General features: G+C 40.0%; 1 protein-coding gene across 1 annotated transcript; it reads left to right on the forward strand.

Moving 5' to 3' along the window:
* Nucleotides 1-475: 475 nt before the first annotated feature.
* LOC112249270 (toll-interacting protein) lies at nucleotides 476-11,088 on the forward strand. Its single transcript, XM_024419079.2, has 6 exons — nucleotides 476-662; nucleotides 7,054-7,203; nucleotides 7,332-7,514; nucleotides 7,698-7,850; nucleotides 7,975-8,062; nucleotides 8,937-11,088. Exons 1-6 carry the CDS (start codon nucleotides 630-632, stop codon nucleotides 9,155-9,157), a joined length of 828 nt encoding a protein of 275 aa, XP_024274847.1. The 5' UTR covers nucleotides 476-629; the 3' UTR covers nucleotides 9,158-11,088.
* The last annotated feature ends 1,605 nt before the right edge of the window (nucleotides 11,089-12,693 follow it).

A 12,693-nucleotide genomic window follows, 5' to 3' on the forward strand; every position in this document is an offset into this window, starting at 1 on the left:
GACTGCTGTCTGAAATCTGATTTGGTCACTTGTAACTTGCTGTTTGGACAGCCAGTATTCCAAAATGGATTTGAAAACGAAACTGACTTGAGCATTAAGGCCTGCAGTGTGAACAAGATTTGATACTCACAACTCACTTCAATCTAATAGGAGGAAAATCATGGATTATAATAATAATATAATGTAACGACCCTGGGGTCGTTACAATAATAATAATAATGGAGTGAATAGCCTATGCATTCCTGTCCTCATCTGCTTTTCCTCTATGCACATGTTGAGAAAGAAATAGAACAGATTAAGGCAAATTCTGGCTGTCCTGTTTTTTTGTGAAAATGAAGGAGAAAATCTATTGGCTATTATGGATAATTGAGTTGCCCTATATTTTTCTCTCGCCCAAATCAGACTGAATTTGCGACTGCACCCTTACTGATGTCCTGAAACGCACCAATCAGAAGCTGAACGAAGTCAAGTCAGCTGATTAGTCAGGATTCTTGGCGTGACACGATTGGATAGCTGGCGAGCTTGAGTTGTTTACTTTTTTTGTTAGTCATATTTCCTCTCTTCTTTCTAACTGTACACGGTCACAGTAGGCTTTCGTTATTTGTGAAACTGACACACTTCAAAACGGAATGAGTACTACCATTAGCACCCAACGAGGACAGGTAAATATAACAACTAACGTCAGATAACAAGCTATAGTAGCTAGCTAGCGTTAAATTAGCCAACGAACACGGATAAACACCATTTTAGCTAACGTTAGCTTCAATAATCACTATATGTAGTTAGCTGCAACGTTTTAATGCAAATAACACCGTAGCGTTAGCTAGTTACAGTAGCTAATTAACTTCCAGGTAGATACATTAGCTTCAGCTTGCTGGGTGGGTCGTTTTTACGTCAGCCAGCTAAGTTAATTTAGAAGACTAAAGTTTGGCAAGTCCCTGGATATAGCCATATAGCTAACGGTAGCTAGCTTGCGCTCCTTAGCTAGAGCTTGCCAGGAGCAATAACCACAATTGCGTGGTTAACACTAGGCTAACTAGCTACGAAAATTACCAAGCTACTGGTTAAAACTACAGTCAACTAGCCAGTTATCTAGCTACCTAACGTTACTTCTTCTTCGATAGGTTTTAACGGCGGTTGGTATCCAATGGCAATGGTGCATTACCGCCACCAGCTGGCTGGGGTATTGAATAAGCACTAAAAATAAAATGTTCCGGGGAAGGGGGAAAAGACATACAAAATAAAACACTTCAACTAAAAAAATACATAAATCATCATTTAACAGTCCACATAAAATACATCCCTACACACAGGCTCAGGGGCCTGTGATGGGGCTACATTCACCGACAGGATTTCTTGCACTGCCTCGGCTGTGAAATCATGAAGACGCAAAACACGTTCAGCGGCATTCACAATGATTCCAATTTTCTTAGACTTCTTCTCCGCTTGTGCTGTGCAGTTTATGACCATTGCAATAAATAATACAAAATCCACCTTTTTAACATGTAGCATTGCACTATCCCTCAGTTGATGAGAAACCTTCACTGGTTTTGGTGGCTCTACCATTGCTTCTTCCCTGCCATTTGTTCCTTCCAATTTTCTCACCACCTCCAGATAGGAGACAGCTGGACACTCTTTACCAATTTTACCTCTTTCTCTTCCACATGGCTCTCCAAGAATTCAGGGGCATGTTCACCTCCACAGGTGCATCATTTCCCTCCATCGGGCATACGATATTCTTCCCTTCTTGACACATGATGAAATATTTTACATTCATGACACTGAAGGGGCTTGTACACAAAATCTCGTACAGGCAATCTAGGGAGAAACTCTTCATCAAAGAACAGTAGGGAACTTATTTTCTCCGTATACCATACAGGTCAATCGACGTGCACCAACCAGTCCCTCGATGTCTTCAGTTATATCCTCAGCCTTTATTTCTTGCGCCACACCAGATATAACCCCCTTGATAGGCATTCTGCTATGATATCTTTTTGAGTCTAAGCCTCTTCTGCTCCGCAGACATACAAAAAATCGAAATAAGACCACTTCTTGTGACTCACCGACTCCACACTTTTTTCCAACACATTCCAGATTTTCATGGAGACGTGAAATGGATTTCCCAAGTAGTATTGTTCCAAAACTGATCCAAAACTCTGACTCAGACCAAAAACGAGTCTAGTGGTTTCCTATTTTCCAACATAGCTTTTCTTCTCTTGTTTTGCTTTTTCTTCGCCGCTGTCACCCACTCATTCTCACTTTCTGTACTATTAGCTTCACTCGACTCACTAACAGTTTCAAACAAAACCTCTGTTTCCGCTATCTTCCGTCTAGCTAACTACTGTATTCACAGGAGCCTTACATGTTGACCAGACCGCACGCATGTTGATTTTGTCCCCACTCCCCAGACGCGATCAAGACACGCAGATTGAAATATCAAAACAAACTCTGAACCAACTATATTAATTTGGGGACAGGTCAAAAAGCATTAAAGATTTATGGCAATCTAGCTAGCTAGCTTGCTGTTGCTAGCCAATTTGTCCTGGGATATAAACATTGGATTGTTATTTTAGCTGAAATTCACAAGGTTCTCTAATCCACAGATAAAAGGGTAAAAGTTTGTTTTCTAGTAGTCTCTCCTCCAGGCTGCTGCTTCTTCTGACCTTATATGGTGGTTGGCAACCAACTTTAAGGTGCATTGCCACTACTGACTGGAGTGTGGACCTCAGTTAATCTTTCAATCACCCATGTGGGTATATGCTCCTAAAAACCAATTAAGAGAGAGCATGTGGTATATGCTCCTAAAAACCAATGAGGAGATGGGAGAGGCAGGACTTGCAGCGCGTTAAGCTTCACAAATGCTACGCAGACGCTCGCGTGCAATGTGTGTGCAATGATTGAGTAACATGTGTAGTTGAAGTCGGACGTTTACATACACCTTAGCCAACTAGATTTAAACTCCGTTTTTCACAATTCCTGACATTTAATACAAATACAAATTCCCTGTTTTAGGCCAGTTAGGATCACCACTTTATTTTAAGAATGTGAAATGTCAGAATAATAGTAGGGAGAAGGATTTATTTCAGCTTTTATTTCTTTCATCACGTCAGACGTTTATATACACTCAAACCGTATTTGGTAGCATTGCCTTTAAATTGTTTAACTTGGGTCAAACGTTTTGGGTAGCCTTCCACAAGCTTCCCACAATAAGTTGGGTGAATTTTGGCCCATCCCTCCATTTTGCCACAACTTTGGAAGTATGCTTGGGGTCATTGTCCATTTGGACGACCCATTTGCCATCTATTTTGTGAAGTGCACCAGTCCCTCCTGCAGCAAAGCACCCCCACAACTTGATGCTGCCACCCCTGTGCTTTATGTTGGGATGTTGTTCTTCAGCTTGCAAGCCTCACCCTTTTTCCTCAAACATAACGATGGTCATTATGGCCAAACAGTTCTATTATTGTTTCATCAGACCAGAGGACATTTCTCCAAAAAGTCCGATCTTTGTCCTCATGTGCAGTTGTAAACCGTAGTATGTCTTTTTTTTGGCGGTTTTGGAGCAGTGGCTTCTTCCTTGCTGAGCAGCCTTTCAGATGATGTCGATATAGGACTCGTTTTACTGTGAATATTGATACATTTGTACCTGTTTCCTCCAGTATCTTCACAAGGTCCTTTGCTGTTGTTCTGGGATTGATTTGCACTTTTTGCACCAAAGAACGTTCATCTCTAGGAGACAGAACGCGTCTCCTTACTGAGCGGTTTGACGGCTGCGTGTTTCCATGGTGTTTATACTTGCGTACTATTGTTTGTACAGATGAGCGTGGTACATTCAGGCATTTGGAAATTCCTCCCAAGGATGAACCAGACTTGTGGAGATTTACAATTTTTTTTCTGAGGTCTTGGCTAATTTCTTTTGATTTTTCCCATGATGTCAAGCAAAGAGGCACTGAGTTTGAAGCCAGTACACCTCCAATTGACTCAAATGATGTCAATTAGCCCATCAGAAGCTTCTGAGGCCATGACATGTTTTTCTGGAATTTTCCAAGCTGTTTAAAGGCACATTAAATTGACTGCATGTAAACTTCTGACCCACTGGAATTGCGATACAGTGAATTGTAAGTGAAAAATCTGTCTGTAAACAATTGTTGGAAAAATTACTTGTCATGCACAAAGTAGATGTCCTAACCGACTTGCCAAAACTATAGTTTGTTAACAAGACATTTGTGGAGTGGTTGAAAAACTTGTTTTAATGACTCCAACCTAGGTGTATGTAAACATCCGACTTCAACTGTATGTGTACATTTATTTTGCAACGCGGTCAGCATGTGAGGCAAATGGCTGTAGCTAGTGCCTATATGGCCAGCTTAGCTAATGTTACTTGCCCAGATTTAAACTTGCTTGAGTTTATTAGGACACAGCTAAACCATTGTCGTCTGTTAGCCAATTTGAGCTGAAGTCTAGGCAAGAGAGCAACATTTTACTGAACCACCTCTATAGGGCAGTGATGGAGAGGCATGGCCAAGCTAGATCTGATGATGTTGGACTGGTTTCCCAGACTGATTGAACCCTGGACTGAATAGCCTTCTCAATATAAGGGATCAAGTCACCTGACACTTTTTGTCCAATAACTAAAGACAGGGTGGTCATATTGTTATGCCATTTTCAGGGTTTATCTACAACACAGAGATGATTCAAATAAAATTACATGTATGAAATTAAAATGCCATATTATGAAAATTAGGCACTTAATATGCAAATAAGTCAGTATGCAAAACACAATTACAATAATTAAAGCCCAATAATTAAAAGTAGGGATGGTCATATAATTCGCAAATCTGAATGTTTTATGCAAAACTGAGAGTTTGTAACAATTTTAAACAATTTATGAAATTAGAATCATTTTTTGTACAATTTATAAAAATGTGATACTTTAATATGCTAATTGATCTATATGGAATAAACACAAAATACAGGAAGTTAAGACCATTGATTTAAACTAAGGTGGTCATTGTTAACATATATTGATGTTTTATGCAGAACTGGTAGTTTACACTGAGGAGTAATGTGGAGCCCATGCCCGTGTACACACACACACCAGGGGTGTTAAGAGTACATATAATTGGCATTAATTACATAATTATGAACAAAAAGCAGACTTAGTATTTAGTATTTACCAATTAGCAACTGTTAGGCAGTATATATCACAGTTATGTTGTAGTTAGTTGTCCAACTGAATAGGCCCAGAGTTCCAAATAATAGGCCCAACCCTGTGCCACCTGCATACACACTCTGCATATCCCACACACACACAGTATCACCACACACTCAAACAGCACCCCCACCAACACACACACAGTGCCTAAAACAGACACACATTTCTCTGAATCCTCACACCAACAAACACACACACACCACATCACACATAGCCTAACACAGACACACTTCTCACTAAGTCTGAACTGTTACACAGAAATCTACTAGTCTAATAACATAGCTTACTTCTAAGGTAGGCCTAAGCCTGAGTTGGATTACATTGTAATGTTATTTTTGGTGTTGATGAATTTCTCTGGTAAAGGGAGTTTATTAAACTGCACCACTCCCAGCAAATAATTAGCCTAGGCTCAGAAAAGACAGTGAGCTGCCTGCTAGCCGGCTGCACAGAAAGATAGCTGGGACACATTTTCAATTCACTTAGCTATGTTGTTATCGATTGTAAGCCTGTTGCCACTGAATTCTTGTAGTTTTTACTTGAAAGAATAAAACCATTAATCGCAAAAAGTGGCATAATACTGCCAATGCTGCACAGCGCTGCCTCTCGCCCCAGTTGCCTCATGGAACAGTGTCAAGCACTCCCACACAGCTAGCAAGATAGCACTCATCATGGAAATGTGAGTGGGGGGAACAGGAATTTGGAGCAACCCCTACATCAAATTGTAGCTACGATGCAATGTTGCCAATTTAGCGACTTTGTCGCTCTATTTAGTAAGTTTTCAGATCCCTCCAGTGACTTTTTTATTGGTCAAATATTCTAGCGACAAATTCAGCTACTTTTCAGGCTGCCTTTTGGGGAGTTTTGACACGGTGGGTTTCTACATTTTTGATAGCCTTTAGCGACTTTTCCCAATCAATACTGCAGAAAACAAAAGTGGGAGAAGAAAATGCTTAATCGGTGAACGCTGCTGTGCCGCAAGGCAAAACGTCATCTAGCGACAAATCAAGGAGCCAATAGTTGGTCTCACTGAAAAATAGTTGGCAACACTGGCTACGAAGCTCTACTTTGTAACCTGCTATGTTTTGTTTGTGTCTCTGAAGAAAAAATGTAATTATAGAGCCAAAAGAATATAGTTTTACCTTATATTTCAGTCCAAGGATGTCCAATACCCATGAAACGGGTTGGCAGGGTAGCCTAGTGGTTAGAGCGTTGGACTAGAACGACAGATTAGAACGACAAATCTGTCATTCTGCCCCTGAACAGGCAGTTAACCCACTGTTCCTAGGCCGTCATTGAAAATAAGAATTTGTTCTTAACTGACTTGCCTAGTTAAATAAATGTTTAAAATAAAACATTTAAAAAAACATCCTCAGGACTTTCCAATACTTCTTAGCAATACAATGTCACACAGATCTTACTCTGATAGGTTGAGGAATAGCTTACGCCTAAAGCAAATACGAACACACTGATTTCGTGGGTTTCACAAAAAGGGCTGTCCCACAGAATTCTTAGCACGGCACTTGCTTTAGATTTTGGCTCATATCGTGTAAATATCATAACATTACAGTATTGGGATTTTTAGACATGGGTAACAACTGCCACATTAATGTTTTCAAATTATTCATGTATTTTGACGACCATATTATTAACATTTAGTGAAAATAGATTTGTTTACTCCTGTTCTTTGTAGAATTCTCACATAGCGTCCATTGTTTGTCGCGTCACCTAACATGCTGTCAACGGTGTGTCCGAGAAATCGCTGCATATTGTGACCCTTTTCTTCCTCTAGTGTGGTTTACCTGTCCTCACTCACAATTCTTCCGTTCCTTTTGTCTTTTTAGGTATACATTGGGGAGTTGCCCCAAGACTTCCTGCGTATTACTCCCACCCAGCAGCAGCAACAAGTTCAGTTGGATGCCCAAGCAGCACAGCAGTTGCAGTATGGGGGATCCCTGGGCACTGTAGGACGGCTTAGCATCACTGTAGTGCAGGTAGGTTTTTTTTTTAGCGGCATCTGCTTGGTCTTTCCCTAGAATCAAGACTTATTGTGGAACACAAGGTTATTAATGCAGTGGGAATGTTTTCCTGTGAATCACTGTTATGTCCCTCTTTTCTCCAGGCCAAGCTTGCTAAAAACTATGGTATGACACGCATGGACCCTTACTGCAGGGTCCGACTAGGGTATGCTGTTTATGAAACACCCACAGCCCATAATGGTGCCAAGAATCCACGATGGAACAAAGTTATCCAGTGCACTGTTCCACCTGGAGTAGACTCCTTCTACCTGGAGATCTTTGATGAAGTAAGAAAGAAGGAATTTGGGGGCGGTGGGTGAGGAGAAGATCATAACTTGTTATTGGCTCGACAACTAGTCCTGTCTAGAGTTATTGATATCAATATACTTTGAGTATTTGTTCTTGATGATCATCCTTGATTTTAGGGACAAGTTACTGATTTGAGGTGTTTGTGCTGGTCACTTTTCCAGAGGGCATTCTCCATGGATGACAGAATTGCATGGACACACGTCACCATCCCGGAAGGCCTGAGAGAGGGCAGTGTGGTTGATGAGTGGTACAGCCTCAGTGGCAGACAAGGCGATGACAAGGAGGGCATGATCAACCTGGTCATGTCTTATGCTGTGAGTTCATAAAACACACATGCTCAAATTGTACATTGTCATTGTAGTACAGTTTGAAAGTGATTGATTGATGTTATCAAACAACTTGCCCCTTATCTCTTCCTTTTGGCTCTCATGCTTTCAGAACATGACAGCAGGTATGCATATGTCTCCACCCGTTGTCCTCATGCCCACAGTCTATCAGCAGGGGGTAGGATACATACCCATTGCAGGTGAGTAGAACCATACTCTCCACTGTGATGTAGCGTTAGGTTTAATTTTTGATACAATAACACAAACGGACTCCAAGAACTCAAGCTAGACTAATTCACCACACTAGGTGTTGCAGCTGCAAAAGCACACTTACCAACTACAGGCTACTAACACGACTACATGCTACTGCAATCCACTAGATAATTACACTCCTCATACACAAAGAGCCTAAATCTAACACTACTTTTGATCTCTAAGAATATATAAAAACTGTATATTCATATTCAGAGTATATAAAACAGTAAAGATACAAGACAGTGTTATAGACCAGTAATTATGATCTATCAGCTCAAACTCCATCAGCTCTATTCCACCCTTATGGAATCATTTTTGCCCTCAGAGACATGCCCCCTTTCCCTCTTCCCAAATACAATGCACATATATCTTTCCATCTAACCCATAACATAATAATTACTACTGCTAGGCTAATTATACAATTATAAACAGATTAAAACGGGCTCAAGTCAGTCTTTAACTGTAGGCAATCTTGGACAGAGACACTGCAGCCATCTAAGGCCCAGTTCTATTTTGATTGCTAGTCTACTTTCCAAATGGAAGTGGTCATAGCTTGCCTTATGTAAGTGAAACTAAAGGATGAAACAGACCACGCCTCTGACTGACCACAGAACATTGTCATTTTCTGTTCATTTTCCTGACTATTCTACATGTTGAATTGCCACTGCTCATCGGCACCTAGCAGGTGATCTACTTACTGTGCAAGGCTGATGTTTATTAGAGTGTGTGTTTCCCTTAAGAACTGTTGACCTGTTTAAATTATAGGAGATTAATAGGAGATTGTTGCTTACCCATTTCTCTCTGGTTTGCTCTTCTAAGGAGTGCCCACTGTATACAACCAGGGAATGGTGCCTATGGGTATGCCTGCAGCACCCACAGTCGCCCCACAAGAAGCTCCCTGTAGTGAGGAGGATCTTAAGGCACTGCAGGACATGTTCCCCAATCTGGACAGGGAAGTGATCCGCACTGTAATTGAGGCCCAGCAAGGTAACAAGGATGCCGCCATCAACTCTCTGCTGCAGATGACAGAAGAGCTGTAACAGTGGAGCCACAAATAGAGCCACTGTGGCGGCCAGAACATTGCCCATTCACAGCAACAGCACCCTGCACAGTTTGTAAATATGCACTCAGGCCTGCGAGCTCTCAACTGTCACTCACACTAAATACAATCCAGCAGTTTTCAACCATAAGCAGATGTCCATATCTGAGGTGTCACACATTTATACATCTGTATACATTACCATCTGTATTATGAATCAATGTATAGCTTTGTTCCCAGTCCACATCTGGGATTGGGACAAATTGGTTTGCCTACTGATAAGTGCTGTGATGGCTGGTTGGCTTCTCAATTTTACATTCCACTTTACTCAGAATTATGTACAATTAATGTTGATGCAGTGCGATGTAGGGGTAATGAAAGGAATTGATCCTCCAGAAGCTTTAGATCTTTGAGATAGCAGTTGTTGTGAGACATTGTTGAGAGCTCCCTAGCCAGTCTTCTCTGTATATGTGTATTGACCAGTACTGTCTTGAGCCTATCTGTGTTTGATTATTTATATATATATATATATATATATATATATATATATATATTATAAATAATTATAAATAAATAAATAATCTCAATCTGTATAAATATAGTTATATATATTCAAAAGATGATGAATTATGAAGACAAGAGATTTAGGTATGCAGCGGTTCAGAGCAGAAAGAGGATTTATCACAATATAACAAACCGTGATGACTTAGAAGATGTGCAAATCCTCGCATAGCCACACAGCCAATGCCTATCAATGTCTCAAATGTTCAGGTTAATTTGCCACCATTCCACTCTACTCTGGATAATGCCATATGATTTTGTACTTCTCCAACCAAAAATGCCTCTGAATGTTTCTATATCACTGGTCAGTGGTTGTTAACTATGATGGAAGAATATATCACGGTAATCCAATATCAAATAATGACATGGTAATATAAAATTATTGAAATCAGTGAAGAAATAAACATATTGCTGATATCATCCTTTCCCTTCATCCTATCTGAATTCACCGGCTTTATTGCAAATTGTTATAGGCTGTGAAAATCCCTGCTGGATTAATAACTAAAATGGTGTGCACAACCAAATGACATGATATTCAGAAAATTGGTATATGTTGGTATGGTTATCATACAGATAAAATGTCATGTCCTACCACTAACTTATATAGGCCCACACATAAAGAGGAGACTTGTAAAGATCCATTGACATGAGGTATTGAATGTCGCCGCCCCCCCCCCCAAAGGCCTGATTTTAACATGGGGTTTTCATTTTCTATTTGTATTCGCTTAATCTTCAAAGATGTGCATATATTTTTCCAAGGAAAGATCCTCTGTTTTGGTGTGATTCATTAAAGAAAATATATAGTTAATTTATTTTATGCTTAGGCCAAACTCCATGGGTGTCATACAGTATGTAAAAATTCTTCTTGTTTAAATTTAAAAGACTTAATTGATTTTCAGTGATCCCAATTCTGGGCACTTATGTTTGATTGATTGCTCTATCCCCTCTTGATTTAACAAGTTCCTGTTTACCTTCCACTTTCATGAAGACACAGCAAATACTTTTATTTTAAATGCTAGGTTTTCTTCTATGTTTTCCCCCATACTTGTCCCATTCCCATAGACATATTTTGAACATTATTGTGTCATGTTTAGCCAGGCGTCTATATAACTCCTAACACTTCCAATGTTTAGCCATGCTACTTATTAGATCAATGTGCACAAGGATGTTCGAAGGCACTCTAGCGGATGTTGGGAAGGTTGTTCTGATTCTGTTGCAATGGAATGGCAAGGCTACGTGCTACAGCAGTTTAATGGGTTTTCTGGTTTGAATGTACAAAACTTTTTTGGCATCAAATTAGGTTTGCAATTTGACATTTGCTCTTGTTTCTTTTACTCATGACACATTATGGAAATAAATGTTTTATCTGCATTTGTTTGGTCTTGTAGTGTAGATCTCAACCTGGTTTGTTTGCCATGCCATTTTTGGACTTGATTGAAATATACCCATTGACATGAAGAATATAACTTAAAAATGACTCATGAGCTTAGTTTGACTGTTGTAACCCATCATAACCCAAAATATAAACTTGTTTTACTTCTTTGTAAACGATGTAATTGTAAACAAATACATGATTAAGGCCAACATTCAATTCGGACTGTGGAAGATCTGTGTTACAGCGCAATTGACATATGATTGTAATTTCTGATTGAGCCGACGTGCTGTGTTTACCGTTAATGTTGTCTCTGCGATCACTGGAACATTGCCTTTAAAATGTGCATATTGTGGAAAAATGCGATTGGATTGAATCTGGCGCTTAAACTATCATTTTGATCTCATGGATGGTCGGTCCTTGCATCAATAGAGATAGAGACTGGGTGACACTGTCTGATCTGCAGATTACCCCATTAAACCCCACCATGTTGTCAATGACACAAGAACGTCACTACCCTATTCTAGCTACATATTTTATTATACCTTAACTAACTTGTGATTGCTTGGCAAGTTTTGTTGCGTCACTATATTTTCAAAAGCCACTAGTAGCTAGCTGCAGGTAACTGCCAAAATAATAGAAAATCTTGAGTAAATGAGGGTTCTGATGTCTCTGTTATGGTGTGTGGTACATTTTTTTTGCCATGGTTAATGACCACTCAACCCATAGAGCAGTGGTATTCAAACTTTTTCAGCTGGGACCACCAATATTTAAAGACAGATTTTTACATCAACAAATAACCTTAAATTAATTGCATTTTCATCTCTTATCAAAATGAAAAGAAAACAATACATGCATTTACTCAAAATGATCTTTCTCAAAACGTTTGTATATTGTCCCATACAACAATCAGTACCCTATTTTTTTATTTATTTTGGCGACCCCACTGCAGTTCCGTTGCAACCCCGACTTTGAATACCACTGCTCTAGAGGGCAAGTACACCAGTACTGTACATACATAACCATTCTGAGTGATCACCTTCAACTTGGGGCGGCAGGGTAGCCTAGTGGTTAGAGTGTTGGACTAGTAACCGAAAGGTTGCAAGTTCAAATCCCCGAGCTGACAAGGTACAAATCTGTCGTTCTGCCCCTGAACAGGCAGTTAACCCACTGTTCCTAGGCCGTCATTGAAAATAAGAATTTGTTCTTAACTGACTTGCCTAGTTAAATAAAGGTAAAATAAAAAACTTATGGTGAATCATTTCTATCCTGATGGGAGTGGATGACAATGCCCCCATCCACAGGGCACGAGTGATCCCTGAATGGCACATAAAAACTATTTAAACCATATGGCTGTTTCAGTCACCAGATTTCAACCCAATTGAACACTTATGGGAGATTCTGAAGCAGTGCCTGAGACAGCATTTTCCACCACCATCAACAAAACACCAAATGATGGAATTTCTCTTGGAAGAATGGTGTCGCGTCCCTCCAGTAGAGTTTCAGACACTTTGAGAATCTGTGCCAAGGTACATTGAAGCTCTTCTGGCGGCTCCTGTTGGCCCAACGCCCTATTAGGACACTTTATGTTGTTACTGTTATTT

This window comes from Oncorhynchus tshawytscha, linkage group LG04 (genome assembly GCF_018296145.1).
Source record: "Oncorhynchus tshawytscha isolate Ot180627B linkage group LG04, Otsh_v2.0, whole genome shotgun sequence".
Lineage (NCBI taxonomy): Eukaryota > Metazoa > Chordata > Actinopteri > Salmoniformes > Salmonidae > Oncorhynchus > Oncorhynchus tshawytscha.